Raw genomic sequence first — 17,989 nt, forward strand, 5'->3', positions numbered from 1 at the left:
ATACTGGCAACCCGGGGCCAAGCAAGTCCGTCAGTGCTGTTCTTCCAACGCTTTTACTCACTTTGTCTCTCTCACATTTTGGTAATTCTTGCAATATTTCAAACTTTTTCATTATTATTTGTTATAGTGATCAGTAATTAGGACTCGCTGACAGCTCAGGTGATGGTTAGCATTTTTCAGCAATAAAATATATTTTAATTAAGGTATACTTTTTTAGATATAATGCTGTTGCATATTTAACAGTACAATATGAGGCAAACAATTTTTTTTTTATTCTTATGTTAATCCCCATACATTACATCATTAGTTTTAGATGTAGTGTTCCATGATTCATTGTTTGTGCATAACACCCAGTGCTCCATGCAATACATGCCCTCTTTAATACCCATCACCAGGCTAACCCATCCCCCCACCCCCCCTCCCCTCTAGAACCCTCAGTTTGTTTCTCATAGTCCATAGTCTCTCATGGTTCGTCTCCCCCTCCAATTTCCCCCCCTTCATTTTTCCCTTCCTACTATCTTCTTTTTTTTAACATATAATGTATTATTTGTTTCAGAGGTACGGGTCTGTGATTCAACAGTCTTACACAATTCACAGCACTCACCATAGCACATACCCTCTCCAATGTCTATCACCCAGTCACCCCATCCCTCCCACCCCCCACCACTCCAGCAAACCGCAGTTTGTTTCCTGAGATTAAGAATTCCTCATATCAGTGAGGTCACATGATACATGTCTTTCTCTGTTTGACTTAGTTCGCTCAACGTAGTACCCTCCAGTTCCAACCACATCGTTGCAAATGGCAAGATCTCATTCCTTTTGATGGCTGCATAATATTCCATTGTATATATATACCACATCTTCTTTATCCATTCATCTGTCGATGGACATCTTGGCTCTTTCCACAGTTTGGCTATTGTGGACATTGCTGCTATAAACATCGGGGTGCACGTACCCTTTCGGATCCCTACTTTTGTATCTTTGGGGTAAATACCCAGTAGTGAGGCAAACAATTTTTATATGAACTGGGAAACCAGAAAATTTATTTGACTTGTTTTATTGCAATATTTGCTATATTGTGGTGGTTTGGAACCAAACCCACAATATCTCCAAGGTATGCCTGTACAACTTGAGTCCCTTATTTAACAAAAAGAAGTTAATATGATAATTAGAAATTCTGAGTCAGCAAAGGAATCAAGACAGTATCATGATTCTCCCTGTAAAATCAACCATAGGGTTTATATAAAGTGAAAACATTATCCTTGGATTCGGTTTTTTTTTTTTACCTCTCCAGCACCGAAACTCAAAATGCATTGTCCTTTTACCCCTTGATTGAAATTGACATGTACCAACACTGTTCTTGTAGCTCATTTACAGAAATTGATGTCTGATAAGAAGTGTTCTGCTGAGAAGAAATCAGAGATGGAAAGTGTCTTGGCTCAGGTGAGTACTTCAGAGATGTTATCACAGCTGTCTTTCTTACAGTGTTTGGTGACTGTTGAATTCCACATTGTGCTGACCCAGGCCACGATTGTAAGGAAGTAGAGTTTATCTTCTGTCTCTCTTTGAATTTTTATTTTCTTCTCTCTCTACCTTTTGTGGCTTTATTTTAACTCAAACTAGCAATTCAGTGTAAATAGGCGTGAAATTTGCTCTATCTCTTTGGAAACCAATTTTCTGGATTTAATAACAAAAACCAGAGGAGTGACTAATGATGAATAGTGTTTGGTCTTGATGTGGAGACTTTGGGGCAGATATCCTTATGAACACTGTCTCATCAGCCACTTGATCTGCTTCTGGTTGCACTATCCCTGACTATGTGCTATTACTCTTAGAACCTGATGAGCAGGCCCCTGCTTTTCTTAAAAACTAAAAGTTTTACAATTTCTATTTAAGTTGGCAAAGTTTAGGGAAGACTTAAAAGAAACCATAGAGATAATCTGTTCTGACTTTTACCAAGTGCAGGAATACCTCCTAGATCAGAAATAGTTCTTACCTCTTTTTTTGGGTCACAGATCACTTTAAAAATATTACAAAAACTGTACCTCTTTCCCCCAGGAATATGCACATGTCCATGTATGTATGTTGCTGATTTCTCACCTTATGTATCCATTTAAGCAAAATACATTTCTCCTACACCATATTTGATCATGAGGTCCACCAAGGCTCACCTCTTAAATTTTATTTACTTCCTTGGGCAAAAATGTACATACACACACAGAAACCAGTGCTGTATTTATAGATATTTTCTTTATATTGGCATATAAATATGTGAGGCTGAATGTAGGAATCCCTGTCTCTTTTCATTTTCTCATGAGAATTTACTGGATACTTTCCCGCTGCTGCCTTGTTTTCTAAAAATATGCTGATTTTTCCCTGCGGTATCTTGCTTTCTAACGGTAGCTGAGAAATTTTCTCCTTCCTCATTTAAATTGAAAGAAAATCTTAATTTGGCTGTTGACTCATCTGCGAGTTTATTTTAGTCCTTGTGAGGTATATTTTATCCTTTGCTTGGAGCTCTTTGCTTTAGTATTGTTGCTCATGATTTAATAAATCAATTCTTGGATTTTGACACTGTTATAGCCAAAAATTCATTTCTCATTTCCTTTCTTTCCCAAAGGCATGACCTTTATTAGAAAGAAGAAATGAAAAGCACTTCTAATTACCCCTTAGTTACCGTTTTCCTTTTAGAATGTTAGACTTACTAAGCTTTTTGGAAGTATGTGTCTTTGATCTTAACAGTTTCATTCATTTCCAAGTCAATTGTCAGAGCAGGAAGTAATTAGTTGATTCATTAAGTCACTTATAGTTTGAACCCTGACTTTCTGTCTCATATCCATGGTTTTAGAAGAGCAGTCTGTTTTTTTGTTTTTAAAGATTTTTTTTTACTTGTTTGAGAGAGAAAATGAGAGAGAGCACATGAGAGGGGGGAGGGTCAGAGGGAGAAGCAGACTCCCTGTTGAGCAGGGAGCCCGATGTGGGACTTGATCCCGGGACTCCAGGATCATGACCTGAGCCGAAGGCGGTTGCTTAACCAACTGAGCCACCCAGGTGCCCCTGTTTTTGTTTTTTTTTTTAGAGAAGATGTGTGCACGTGCTTGTGAGGGGAGGGGCAGAGGGAGAGGGAGAAAGAGAATCTTAAGCAGGCTCCACTCCCAACGTGAAGCCCAATGCAGGAGCCCAAAACAAGGTTCTGTCTCACGACCCTAAGATCATGACCTGAGCCGAAATCAAGAGTTGGATGCTTAACCAACTGAACCACCCAGGCACCCCAGAGAGCAGTCTGTTTTTTTGATTTGCCATATTAGATCTACATACAAACTGTCAATGTAACTTTCAGTGAAAAGTTGGGGACTGTGTGGTCTAATACTCAGAAATGGTCCTGGTGGATTCATGGCCAAAGGCCCATCTGTTTGCTTGAGCAAATAATAGCATTTTCTCTACCTGTTAGTGCTTGTGACTCCTTTTCAGCTTTATTTTAGCATGATAGTTTCTTTAAAAGGCACTGATTCACCCTCTGTGGTAGGCAGAGCTTTATTCCTGTTGTGGATTCAGCAGCTCAGAACTGTTTTTCTTTGTCCATTTTTGCTGACCCACCTCTGCATGTACCAGTTTTTAAGTCATTTTTTAATTTTTTGTTATGAAGAATTCAAAACATATGCAAATAGAAAATAGTATAATAAATACTTATGTACCCATGAACCTGCTACAATGTTGCCAAATTTTGTTGAATCCATTCCCTGCTTTCCTGCCTTCTTCTCCAGAATTATTTTGAAGTACATCTAAAACATCATTTTTTTTTTTAAAGATTTTATTTATTTATTTGAGAGAGAATGAGAGAGAGCACATGAGAGGGGGGAGGGTCAGAGGGAGAAGCAGGCTCCCTGCCGAGCAGGGAGCCCGATGCGGGACTCGATCCAGGGACTCCAGGATCACGACCTGAGCCGAAGGCAGTCGCTTAACCAACTGAGCCACCCAGGCGCCTAAAACATCATTTTATTACATTGTCTTAAATGTTAACCAGTTTTTTTTTTGTTTGAATTGGGATCCAGGTAAAGTCCATACTTTGTGAATGGTTGATACATTTCTTAAGTCTCTTTCAATCTTCAGGGTCTTTATCTCTAATTTTCCTTGTATTTTCATTAAAGTTGAGACACTTGTTTCTTAGTGCTTTCTACTATCTGGATTTGGCTGATTGCATTATTTTGGTGATATTTCACATGTTCCTCTGTTTCTGTATTATAATTTGGTAATCCGACCTTGAGGCCCAGTCGGATATTTTGGCAAGACACTTAGTAAGTGGTGTAGTGGTTGCTGTGTGCCAAGCCCTGTGCTAAGTACTTTACATAGTTAATCTTCATAGTAGCCCTTCATAGTGAAGTAGATGCTGCTTCCTTATTTCACAGATAAGCAAATTGAGGCCCAGAGAGGTTAGATAAGAACTTCTCTTGAGTCACACAAGCCGTACGTGGTAGAATTGGGTGGTTGGTTTACCCAGGTTTTTCTGACTCCAGAGCCTCGGTTCTTACGGTCATGAGTTGATTTATGTAATTATTTTGCTTCTATTAGGAGTTTTGTTTTTTTTTTAAGTTTTGAATATTCTTCAGTATTAGATGGTTTGTCATAGTCATTTGAAATTTTCAAGTTGGAGGTCATACATCATTTTAGAGGGTTTCATGTTGGTTATCAATGTATAAAATGTGCAATACACTGGAACATGCAGACATGAATAAGAAACAGTTTCTACCTTCAAGAGCTTAATATCTAGTGGGAAAGAAAAGTTTTATGCACATTTAATTAATAGACAGGGAAGTATACCTGACTCTTAAATATGCAGAGCGGTAAAATGCAACTTCAAAAATTTATTTGTGGGACGCCTGGGTGACTCAGTCGGTTGAGTGTCTTTGGCTCAGGTCATGATCTCAGGGTCCTGGGATCGAGTTCCGCATTGGGCTCCCTGCTCATTGGGGAGTCTGCTTCTCCCTCTGTGCTCCCCCCGCCCCGCTTGTGCTCTGTATCTCTCTCTGACAAATAAAATCTTAAAAAAAAATACTTATTTATATGATTTCAGATTCTTGCCAATCAGTAACTATTATAGTTGAACCAGAGATCTTTTTCTTTATGTTTCCTTGTAAAATGGTGAATGTATGAGTTTTAGGTCAGTCCCAGAAAGATACTCCAGTTTTCTGGAATGGTAAATGGTAAATTGATAAATGGAAAGTGAACTGGTTATGATTTTAATTTGGGTTTTTGAAGGTTAGAGTAACTTTGATGTTCTTATTTTGGGTGATTTTTAATGATGGATGGGTTTTATATATATAATACTTTTATGCCCTGTTTTTTTTCTGAGTCTTTTACATTAATTATTTTCTTTACCTATCCTTTAGCTTGATAACTATGGACAGCAGGAACTTGGGGATCTTTTTGTGAACTATAATGTAAAATCCCCCATGACTGGAAATGATCTCTCCCCTCCAGTATCTTTTAACTTAATGTTCAAGACCTTCATTGGGCCTGGAGGAAACATGCCTGGGTATGTATCACTTATTCTTTATGTAATGAAGTTACTGAAGTTGTTGTAATAAAAAGTAAACATCAGATCAGCCATGAAGGAAAATTTTCTAAAAATGATATGTAGAAAGTACAGATAAATATTTTAAGTAGAAATAATAACAGACATATTCTTAAATTTATTCCTTCTAATTCTTTCTGAATGTATTTTTTTTTTAGTGTATATTATTATTATTTTTGCCACAAAATAAACAGAAGTCTGATCATCATATCTCGTGGTGATAGCTGTGTAGGGCAGGAGAGGTAGTTGAAGAATGATTTTGAAAGTCATTGAACTTATTGCTGAAGGAGACTTAGAAACCATTTAGTCTAGATCAACACTGTCAAGTAGAACTTTCTGCAGTGGTATAAATGTTCTATAATCTGTGTTGTCCAATATGGTAGCCACTAACCACATGTGGCTACTGAGCACTTGAAATGGTGTTAGTGCTTCTGAGGTACTGAACTTTAAAATGTATTTAATTTTAATTAATTTAAATTTAGGCATTTGACTACTAGCCTACCATACTGAACAACATAGGTTTAGTTTGTTATTTAAAAGATGTGGTTTTCATAGTAAAGAAAGCTGAACAGTTACAGTATGATCCAGAACTAGAATTTGTATTTACAGATTCCTTCTCAATGTTAACAAACTTAGCCAAAGTATTCTTCATAACTTCAAATATTTTTCTTACGGTTTCATTGTAAGGTAATTGAGGGTAGGCTTTTGTAAGATGAAGCTAGATAGATCATGTCTCCTGGAATAGAAACTAAAGAATAGTAAAAATGAATTGTGACAGAATGTATGAATGGAATTATTTTAGTCACACACTGTGTTGACTTGGGATATTTTATGGAAAGAGGCCAAAGGTAAGCCTTTCATTTTGGCAGTACATACAGAGAGTCATTGAATGGGCCAGACCCTCTGACCTGTCATCCCACTCCTGGGAATTTATTTGAGAAAATAATTCAAAAGGAAAGGAAGCTATATTTATCAAGAGTATATAAATTAAAAGTAGAAATAACCTATTTATCCAAAAATTTGAGATGATTAAATTATAATAGATTATTTTAGAATACTCTGCAGCTGTCAAATATGAGAAATTATTATGATTATTTAGAAAATGGAAAAATAAAGAATACATAATTTTACACATATAAATCACGCACATAGGAGTACCTGGCTGGCTCAGTCAGTGGAGCACGCGACTCTTGATGTTGGGGTCATGAGTTCAAGCCCCATGTTGGGCGTAGAGTCTACTTAAAAATAAATAAAAAATGAAATTTAAAAGTCTTACAGCTTTTTAAAAAAATGCATATAAAACTGTAGTTACACTTCTTTTGGATGAAATCTGGAAAGGACCACCAGAATGAGGAGTTGGTGTGTTAGAGTGAGAAGAGGGTACAATTGTATTTTATTTTTTCTTTGTTTTAAAGTTTTCTTCATAAACTATTTATTTTGAAGTAGGCTGCTGGGAAAGCTTTCTTAGTTGATGTTTTTGCAAAGAATATTTTCTGTAAAATTGAGAAGAGGCAGTGGCTATCATGGGGTATTTGCTTGGCCGTATCTTAAAAATATGGAGAAAAAGAGAAGAAGCTTCTGGCTGGAAATGTAGAATACCACAAAGGAGAAAATGATAGGAAAAACCTTGAAATTTGCCTGGCCTAGTGTGTTGATTGTGATGAGTGAGCTCAAATGCTGAGTGTGAGCCCATACTGGCTTCTTTGTAGCCACATAATTACACTCTAATACGTGAGTTAGTGGGCATATACTTAGGCAGGGTCTTATTTTCAGAAGGATCTGAATTGTTGTCTGCCTCCTTGTTAAATGATTAATCAGGTTTTAGGGAAATTAAGAGAGAGGTGGTATTTGACTCACTGGACTGATGAAATAAAATGACATTTCTAATAGTAGTATTGCCATACCAGTTGCTTGTTACGTTCTCTAACACTTGCTTGAGAATGTTTGGTACCAAGGAAAATGTTTATTCCTCCTATTCCTTTGCTTTACAGCATATATGTACTGCTTTGTGTGAAAATAGTATATTTCGGACTTTTAGGATTTATATCTTTCAGATTTTTGGAAAACTTAATTTCTTTCCTTCTAACAGACTGATTTATTTAAATTTATAGGTACTTGAGACCAGAAACCGCACAGGGGATTTTCCTGAATTTCAAGAGACTTTTGGAATTCAACCAAGGAAAGTTGCCTTTTGCTGCTGCCCAGATCGGAAATTCTTTCAGAAATGAGATCTCCCCTAGATCTGGACTGATCAGAGTCAGGTACTGCCCATATTATTCTTCCAGTAAAATTTGTGGATGATCTCGGCTTTGAATGGGAAAGGGAAGCTTGCTATGTTGAGACAATTCTGTTTCATTCTTACATGACCATGTCTTTATTTTTGTCCTCCAAAAGATGATGCTTTATGTTTGTAATCTCTGGGACATCAGGTAGTTGTGAGTAACTAATGAGAACTTGAAGGGAAAGGAAGGAAGGAAGGAAGGTGAAGAATAGATCACGTTTCTCACCTGCTCCAAAATGATCTTTCTCCCTTGTTTGTTATATGTTTAGAGAATGGCAGGATCTTGATTGTCTAAACCAAGGCATTTTCTGGCAGTGGTGATATGTGTAAGTGTAGAGTGAGGTGGGCCAGGGTGACAGGAGGGGAGTGTCATGCTGGGTGTCCAGGGCAAACAGCAGGCTGGAGTTGGGCCGGGGGTGTTTCTGTAACCAGTTGACATTCCTCCAGACATTTGAGGCGCCTATATGACAGGCCAGCTAGTAGGCTTGCTTCTGTCTACTTTAGTCTGCTCACTTGTCTCTATTCTAATAATCTCCCTTTGCCAGATATCTCCAGGAATGTGTGGGAGGTCATATTAGCACTTAGTTATAGTTTTCTTTAGAAACTTACTGTGATTTAGCTGCTTTTGACTTGAGTTTTTTGTGATTTCTATGTATTTTCTTACTGATATCATCTCTTGGTGAAATAAATTCCATATAAAAAATAAGATATGTAGGTAAACTTAGCTATCTTAGACTCCAGAAGGATTTTCCACAGCCCCACCACCCCACCCATCTCTCTTTTCTTACTCATTATAATTACAGACTCCAGTCATAGCATATCCCAGCCACTGACTCTACATCATAGCACCCAAAGCACCTGCCTAATCTTGTTAGTCTCCATTACACCCACTGAGGAAATGCCCCTATGTATTGACCAAACTGTTTCTTCAGGCCTGTGATTGGTTCAGCCTTCTGGTCAAGAAAGGCGGGACTACACAGAGGAAGGGGCTTGCACAACTTAGAGAAATGGGGTGGGAGGGATTCCCTTGGGCCTTTGTGCGGAAAGAAGAGGTGGTCAGAAACTTTAACCAGCTATAATAACAATGAAAAACTTGTCAGGCTTGAGTCTGTTTTACTTCCTGGTGTCTGGGTTTTTCTGTCTCTCTTTTTCTTTTGTTTTTGGCTTTCCATCTGTTCCAGTAGTGTCTTCAAGCATGCTTTCAAAATACTGAGAAAGCCTGGTAAGACTGACTTTGTCTAAAGCCAGTATTTTGGAGAGGATATATATATAACATAGAGTAGCTCTTGGAAGTTATAAAAGGACCACGAAGTAAGGCAAAACCTGGGGCTTGTGGAATAGAAAGTGGTAAGTCGAAAAAGCAGCTCAGAACTAAGGAATGATCCTAGGAGTTAACTGGTAAAAGGTCCGTGGGGCTTCCCTGGATATTTTTTATTTTGGTCATTTTCCACTTTAAAGCATCCTGTCTGGATTCTGGCTGGTTTTTGTTCTTGCATCGCTAAGATCCTGACTAGAAGTCTATTCGTTCTTCCATGAGCCGGTATCCCCATGGTTTTTGTTCCATGGATAGGGCTAGGATTTGTTTAGTGTTGTGATTTATAGAGTTATCAGGTGATTAGTCTTTGCATGGCTGTGATTTCTTTTATTTAGGTTGGGAGTATTAGACTGTTCATATGTAATTTTTAAAAGTTTATTTTTATTTTGATTGGCTGGTTCTGTCTTCTAGACTACATGTATTGTAGTTCTCCATGGTTCAGGTACAGCATCTGAACTCAAAGACAGGAGACCACTGGTAGAATCACTGTTAGAGTTGATTTCCATCTCCTGTCTGTGAGCTGGGATTATTTGACAGAACAAATGGAAAGGCTTTGGCAGCAGATTATTTTGGGATTCTAGGCAGGGCCCTTATTTTGATATGCTTTGCATTTTAGATGTTCTCTTGCTATCCGCCACACTATAAGATATGTGAGGACAGACATTGTGCTTCTTTGTCTGTGTCCTATTTCTGTGCACACAGAAGACATTTGATAGTGCTTGAAAGACAAGATATAGGTGCTATAGGACCAAGTAAGAAATAGTATTAAAAAATAAAGTTTAAAAATTAGAGCTCTTTTGCCATGCATTTCATGTATTTTTAGGTCTCATTTAAGCAATTTTTCATTGTTTTTAAAAAATCTGAAATAATCATGAAAGTGCACTAGTAAATGTGTGTGGGGGAGTGTGTTTAAAGGAGAGAAATTTGATTTTGACTCATAAAATTAACTTAAAACACTTTTCCCCCAATAGCTACTTAATTGCCATTCAGAGAAATCTCTTTGGGAAAGCATTACTATAGGCATATTTATTTCATCATTATGCAGTTAGCTTGATGCTGGCCTGTTCAATTCATGTCTTATGTCCTCTGCCTTGAATAACACTTTATTTGAGAAGCTATTACCCTAAAAAAGCCAGCTGTATGGTGCCATTATCAGTCATTTACTTGTTCAGAGCAATAAAAAGGAAGAAACCAAACTACTATAGAAGCTAAAGAACAATTTCACTTCACTTTTAATTTCCCATTCTTGGAAAAGGAAATATCGGGAACTTCATTTAGTATATATTTATAAAGACTTGCTAGTGCTATAAGGAAAATCATTTTATTTGGAAGTCACTATTCAGTATCTCATTTCTTTTTTGTGTCTGACATTTGCTTAAGTTTTCCTAATATTAAAAACTATCTGTTCTTTAAAAATTATTTTCCACTGAAAGTAATAATCTTTTGTTGTTGTGGCTAGTATGGAAGGAAAAACAGATGGACAGTAGTTAAGGTGGTAGAAACAGATTTTATTCAAGACTATTGCAGTAGAGGAGGGCGCCTGGGTGGCTCAGTTGTTAAGCGTCTGCCTTCGGCTCAGGTCATGGTCCCAGGGTCCTGGGATCGAACCCCCACATCGGGCTCCCTGCTGGGCGGGAAGCCTGCTTCTCCGTCTCCCACTCCCCCTGCTTGCGTTCCCTCTCTCGCTGTGTCGCTCTCTGTCAAATAAATTAAAAAAAAAAAAAATCTTAAAAAAAAAAAGACTATTGCAGTAGGCAGTGGGGGGAAAAGAGATCTCAGTATGGAACCAGGCTCAATTTTGCATATAGCATGGGCAAGAAAGAATTTCTAGCCAAGGCGTGGGGTGAAGTGGGGTCAGTGGCTAGAAAACTACTTAAAGGGACCATCAGGGACAAGGCAAGGGGGATTCTGGCTAAACCAACCTGATGGGATGTTGCTGGAGACAGGCCAGAGTGATCAAACACCACCTGGGGGATGGTGGAGGATGACAAACCCAAAAAGATATCAGAGGTGATCACATAGCAAGGGGTGGGGTAGAGTGGTTCTGGTTAAACTGACTTAATCAGGGTTCTTGCTAAAACTGGATTTTACAAAGAAGTATACAGATGGGCCTAGGAGGAGGTTCAGGAGACTGACTAAAATTTGGGCAAGCAAAGAATTTTTGTCATAGGACAGAAGTTAATATTTGAGGGCACCTGGGGGGCTCAGTCATAAAGCGTCTGCCTTTGGCTCAGCTCATGATCCCAGGGTCCTGGGATCGAGCCCCACATCGGGCTCCCTGCTGGGCGGGAAGCCCGCTTCTCCCTCTCCCCCTCCCCCTGCTTGTGCTCCTGCTCTCACTGTGTCTCTCTCTCTCTGTCAAATAAATAAATAAAATCTTAAAAAAAAAAAAAGTTAATATTTGAGGAAAGTTTGATTGTATTTATTTATTTAAAATACTATTCAAGTGAGTTGTAAAGTTTTCATTAATGTTTTTTTTTTTTAAAGATTTTATTTATTTATTTAATAGAGAGAGAACGTGAGGGGGAACACAAGTAGAGGGAGTGGGAGAGGGAGAAGCAGGCCTCCGGCTGAGCAGGGAGCCCGATGCGGGGCTTGACCACAGGACCCCAGGATCATGACCTGAGCCGAAGGCAGTCGCCCAACCAACTGAGCCACCCAGGCGCCCCATTCATTAATATGTTTTAAAAAAAATAGCCACCCAAACAAATTTAATCCAACTTTTTTTTTCTTTTCTTTTTTTTTTTTTTTTGCCATTCCCTTAGGAAACAATTTTCTGGTTTAGTGATAAGAGATTCCTGTAGTATGAGGGCCTATATCATTGTAAAGTTGAAAATAAGGGCCTTGTTTATTTTTTATAGTAAAGCATGCAACTTTTATCCCTTATATTTTTGCTTCCAGAGAATTCACAATGGCAGAAATTGAGCACTTTGTAGATCCCAGTGAGAAGGACCATCCCAAGTTTCAGAATGTGGCAGACCTCCACCTTTATTTATATTCAGCAAAAGCCCAGGTCAGCGGACAGTCTGCTCGAAAAATGCGCCTAGGAGATGCTGTTGAGCAGGTAAGATTCCGTAGGTAATTTCATTTAGGTTATTCCAATTTAGGGTCTGCAGCACTTAGCAAATTCTGTGTCCTGGATAACAAAATATTTATTTTAGCAGTCATTTTATTTTTTATATAGTATTTGTTTTTATATACAGTATTTATCCTACACTATTATTATAGTGGGAGGAAATTACCTGAACATGCCCATTTGTAGGCCAGGGGGCCAACATGAATAAAATATTTAGCAGAGCACTTGGAAAAAAGATCTTTGAACTGTGGCCTATCAATCCAACTTTTATCAATATGTACTCCTTTTGGGGAGACATTTTGACTCACAAAAAGCAAGTCCTCTGGATTTTAATCTTTTCTGTATTACCCATAGCAGTTGGGATAAAGTCTTGCATAGGATAGTATTTCTCTAATCATTTGTCTAGAGAAGTGAGTGAGTGAAAACTTTCTGATAGTTGCTGCTGCCTGATAATGGAATGAATCTCCCCAGGGAACAATGAACTTCCTGCCCCTGAACATATTCCAGTGGAGGCTGGGTGATAACTTGCCAGCCATTTTGCAGAGAAGAGCCCTACAGTGGGTAGGAGATGGGGCTAGATGATTTCTAAGATCTTTCTGGTACTGGAATCAGAAGATGACATATACAATATGGGGTGCACAAACTTCAGTGGATAAGGGTACATTAAAATCCCCTTCAACATGTCTCATTACTTTTGTTAATTCAGAAGAAATATATCTGCCCCTCTGTAGGGTCATTATTATGAATGGCATTTTTAGTGCTCTAGATTTAGAAGGTATGAGATATTGGGCTGAAGTTTTGCTGACCCAGTGAGTATGGCAGAAAGATTTTCAATGACTCTGTTATTATGAGCTTGTTAACTTGACATTAACCCATTTAAAAATAGCCACAATCACATTCTGGGTATTTGAGATTGTTCTGAAAGCTGGATAAATTAGCTTACCTTGTGTTTCAAATATTTTTCAGTAGAATGTGAATAAATCAAAAGTGGTACATTGGCCTTAGAAAGAATATGTATTTTTTCCTTCTTCTGTGCTTGTTTGCATATTTGCTTGCTTATTTATTTACTAACTTGTTTACTCATTGATTTTTAGGGTGTGATTAACAACTCAGTATTAGGCTACTTCATTGGCCGCATCTACCTCTATCTCACGAAGGTTGGAGTATCTCCAGATAAACTCCGCTTCCGCCAGCATATGGAGAACGAGATGGCCCACTACGCCTGTGACTGTTGGGATGCCGAATCTAAAACATCCTATGTAAGGAGAATGGAAGGCTTGTTAGCATGTGATCTTCACTTAGGAGCGTGGACATCAAAATTGCTTTTTGTGTGCTGTATGTCAGAGAGCAACAAAGAGAAAAGAGGTCTTTTCCAAAGCAAAATGGAAAAAGCAGTTGCCCCCTGCCCTCTTACAAGGAAGGGGTTATGGGTTACTCTTGTGTCTCAATAGCCCTTTGTAGACTTAGATGGCTTTTACAGAGACTGAGAGTAAGAGAGACAGAGAGGGAAAGTCAATGATGGGGCAGTGCCGGTGTGTACATTCCTGGGGTGGGCAGTGTTATGAGTAATATCCTTGGGTGCAGCTAAGTTGGAGTGGCCTCCTTCCTGACAAGGACCCTAGCAAATGTTGGAAATGTGGTAGGGCTGAGTAAAGAAAGACATGGTGCTCTTTGTTTAGAGAGCTATTTGTTAGGTTTTGGTGGTAGACTAGTAGTTATGATCTCTTTTTTAGGAACTACCTTTTCTCAAATTCTGTGTATTAATAATAATTCAGGGAAGACCACCCAGCTACCGATTCTCTGTACTTTACCACCCCCACCTCCCAAACATGAACATTCATACTGGAGCTTAGAATTGACAGACATTTGGGTATAGGAGGGCTGGCTGGTTGGCTCAGTCAGAAGAGCATGCGACTCTTGATCTCAGGGTCTTGAGTTTGAGTCCCATAGTGGGTGTAGAGATTACTAAAAATAAACAAACATTTAAAAAATAAGTTAAAAAAAGACATTTGGATATAGAAGTTGCTTTCTGCCCTGGTAACAGTGGGAACAAGGTGGTATCCAGAACAAGGGGCCTGAGAGCCTCCTGGCATTTCCCTTATTTGGTGCTAGAGAGGCTCTTCGGTGACTTTTGACAGTCATTCGTTCCCACATACCCTTGGTTTCACTCTTTACTTTGCAAAATGACTTTCTTTTAATAGATTCATTTTTAAAAATTAGAAATAAAAATGACTCATTTTTGTAAAATGAAAAGCAAAAAGTAATTCTGAAGAATATTATGTAGAAAGTGAAACTTCCATTTGTATACATCTCCCCCAAAGTTGTTCATGTCTCTTCTACATCAGGGATCAGCACATGTTTTCTATAGTAAATGTAGTAAAAATACTTTGGGCTTTGCAAATTTTTGCTGCTTCTTTGTTGTTGTTTCTTTCTTTCTTTCTTTCTTTCTTTCTTTCTTTCTTTCTTTCTCTCTCTCTCTCTCTCTCTCTTTCTTTCTTTCTTTTCTCTCACAACCCTTTAAAAATATAAAAACCATTCTTAGCCCCATGGGTTTTTTTAGCCACTGTTCTAGATGGCTTTACATGCATGACAAACATATATGCATGTATACATGCATAATGGTACGCAGATATCTGTAGTGGGTGTTATTGATGTTGTTTTAAATATATCCTTTTTCTTTTGTGGATTTAGGAAAGAATTTCTATAATCTGTTAAGTTTTTCTTGTTACTTTATTTTCCTCACAGACTTGCTTGACATGTACGCCAAAATGATAGCAGTAGTTGTTTTTGGATTATATAGATTATAGATTCTGTAGATTATAGAAATTATGTAATTTCTTTACATGTTTTAAATTTTCTGGAATTTCTTCGTATTTGCACATCAAGCCAATAAAATATTTTCTATGTTGTGTGAGAAAAGATTATTTCTTTTCTCTTTGTTCTATACCAGTTCCCTTTCTTAGTTTGCTCTGACTAATTTTGTTAAAGCAGACACAGATTCTTGCTGTCTCACTTGAGATTCTGAGTGGGGCCTGGATTACATTTTATTTCTTTCATTTGTTTGTGCATTCAACATGTATATTTGGTAAGGACTGTGCTTTTCCATTCTAAATGCTTCATATGTAGTATCTTGTGTAATCCTCATCATAGGTCCTATTTCTGAGGAGACCGAAGTGCTGAGAAGTTAAGCAATTTGCTTGAGTCTCACAGTGAGTGGTAGAACTGGTGAATGAACCAGGGCTGTCTCACTCCAGGCCCGTGCGCTTAACCATTGTGCTACATTGCTTTAATAGACCCTGCGGCATTCCTGCTCATGCTTTTCTGAGTGCCACTGTGAGCTGTGGCTAAATCATCAAGTACTGAGAATCAGAAAATGTGGGCCTCAGTCTTGCAGATGTGATGAACATCATGGTGACGATTGTTAATAATGCTGTATTGTGTATTTGAAAGCTGCTAGGAGAGTAGGTCCTATAAGTTCTGGAACCAGGTGTGGTGCTGGATGTTAACTGGACTTATTATGGTGCTCATTTTGCATTATCTACAAATACTGAATCATCATATTGCATACCTGAAACGAACATAATGTTTCATGTCAATTGTACCTACATTTTTTTTTTTAAGATTTTATTTATTTATTTGAGAGAGAGAGAGAGAGAGAGAGCACATGAGAGGGGGGAGGGTCAGAGGGAGAAGCAGACTCCCTGCTGAGCAGGGAGCCTGATGTGGGACTCGATCCTGGGACTCCAGGATCATGACCTGAGCCGAAGGCAGTCGCTTAACCAACTGAGCCACCCAGGCACCCTACATTTTTTTTTTAAATTAAAGAATAAAATTGAAAAAAGGAAAATGTGGGCCCAGCATTGAGTTAGGCTACAACGTTTTACATAAGGTCATTGGGAAACTAAACAAAACCAGAAGCTCGAAAGTAACAGGAACTTTCAAGGAGAGGGAAGAACTCCTTTAAAGATTTTTTATTGTTTTAAGTCCTCACAGTAGTGATTTTGTTAAACTAGTTGCTTTATAAAATGTCGTAATTGTTAACAGTTTACCAGACTGTAGACAACTGGTGCCGTTTGCTGAGCATGTTTTATAAAGCAAAGGAAATGCCAAAACCTTATCAAAGTTCTTCCGTTGCAGCCTAAGAGAACAAAGGACACTTGTTTCTCACTCACTTAAATCAGGGAAATAAAACAGGTAAAGAGCTTCCCTCCCCTATCTGAAGCACTCCATCAGTAGAACGGTCTGATAAATAGAAATTAGTCCATGCATTCAAGAAAAGACAAACACTTCCTTTTTGTGTGCTTCATATTTTATTTTTTTAATGAAAAAAAGTCACTGAGGCAGCTAATGCTCCACCCTTCTCTTCTTCCTCAGAGTTAACCACTATCCCAGAGTTGTTACTTGCCGTTCTCGGACGTGTTTTTGTAATTTTATCTTTTAGTACATAAATATGTTGACATCTTCAGTGCATGTCAGATGATGAAGTGACATGATTTTCGGTTTCATTCTTTTAATTTCTGTTTTGTTGTTATGTGTTGGGGTTTCTGAGCTTGTGCCCTCTTTAGTTCATGCACCCCATGTGGTAAAGGGGAAAAGGAAAGCTTAGTAGTTGTGACAGTTGCAATTTTTCATACTCTTTGGATCAAAGGCAAAATATAAATATTCATGAGGACTAACTAGGTATCTCCTAAAAGAAGTCTTTAACATCTATATGGTGGTGTTGCTGTTAAGTTTTATTCTGTGACTTAAATGTTACCTGCTCTTTATTGAGATCTCTTTTGTTGTGTAAGAAACTGAATTGAACACAAATGCCCACGTTCATGGTCAGCTGAGGTGTGTGTTTAGCACAGCCATTTGATGCCAGGTTGTGAGATCAATAGACACTTCATCCAAAGAGAGTAGTGGTTTCTGCCAGATTGATTTTGAATCCTGGCCTCAAATTTGAAACGCATCTACTGGTTTCGTCTAGGTTCAGATTTTATTTCCATAGTTAAATCCTAGACTCTATTAGTTTACCCCACATTCACAATATGGCAAAAGAAATCTGCCCAGAAAATAAGAAGACAACTTTGTGTACATGTGTGAATTATATTTTATAGGTTTGTTAGCTGCCTGATGTATAGAACTATTCCCATTTCAAACATTTATAAAAGTTGAGTGGAGATGCTATAATTTATCTTTGGGTATGTGAAAATTACTTACAATCTGCATGCATCTGTGAATGAACCCAGTGCAATAAGTGTTTTTATCTATTATGTCTTCTTAGGGCTGGATTGAGATCGTCGGATGTGCTGATCGTTCCTGTTATGACCTTTCTTGTCATGCTCGAGCCACCAAAGTCCCACTTGTAGCTGAGAAACCTCTGAAAGAGCCCATATCCTTTCTGGTCACTTCAGCAACTCAGGTCTAAAGTGTAAACATCTTGAAAATGGATAAATCCAAGTCTACACATTCTATGGATAAACAGATGTTTTGGATATTGTGGTAACACTTATTTAAACCTATTTTTCTACCCATCTCATTGCTCCTTGCCTAGTCTCTTTTTTGTAATCTGATATACCCACCCATTGTTTGGTCTTTAAAAGAAGCATATTCAGAAAAGTGCTCTGAATGTCTTTCCGAGTGTTGGCCAGTTATTCTCAGCTGTTTTCACAATACATTTCTCCACACCTGCACCTACCTACGTGCTCTTTAAATAAAGGGCACCTGGTGAATACTTTCTCTATGAAAAGATGAGTGCCATTT

At 38.1% G+C, this 17,989-nt stretch overlaps 1 protein-coding gene across 1 annotated transcript in view; it reads left to right on the forward strand.

The window, feature by feature from the left end:
* GARS1 (glycyl-tRNA synthetase 1) overlaps nt 1–17,989 on the forward strand; it is a 47,647-nt gene that overhangs the window by 16,964 nt on the left and 12,694 nt on the right. The window contains exons 6-11 of the mRNA XM_035020842.1: nt 1,367–1,443; nt 5,388–5,533; nt 7,684–7,833; nt 12,070–12,232; nt 13,339–13,503; nt 17,511–17,618. Of these exons, the coding sequence (XP_034876733.1) occupies nt 1,367–1,443; nt 5,388–5,533; nt 7,684–7,833; nt 12,070–12,232; nt 13,339–13,503; nt 17,511–17,618 (809 nt within the window). The remainder of the gene's footprint in view (nt 1–1,366; nt 1,444–5,387; nt 5,534–7,683; nt 7,834–12,069; nt 12,233–13,338; nt 13,504–17,510; nt 17,619–17,989) is intronic.

The sequence above is a fragment of the Mirounga leonina genome, unplaced genomic scaffold (assembly GCF_011800145.1).
Source record: "Mirounga leonina isolate KUSES-001 unplaced genomic scaffold, KU_Mleo_1.0 Mir_174, whole genome shotgun sequence".
NCBI classification, from domain to species: Eukaryota; Metazoa; Chordata; class Mammalia; order Carnivora; family Phocidae; genus Mirounga; species Mirounga leonina.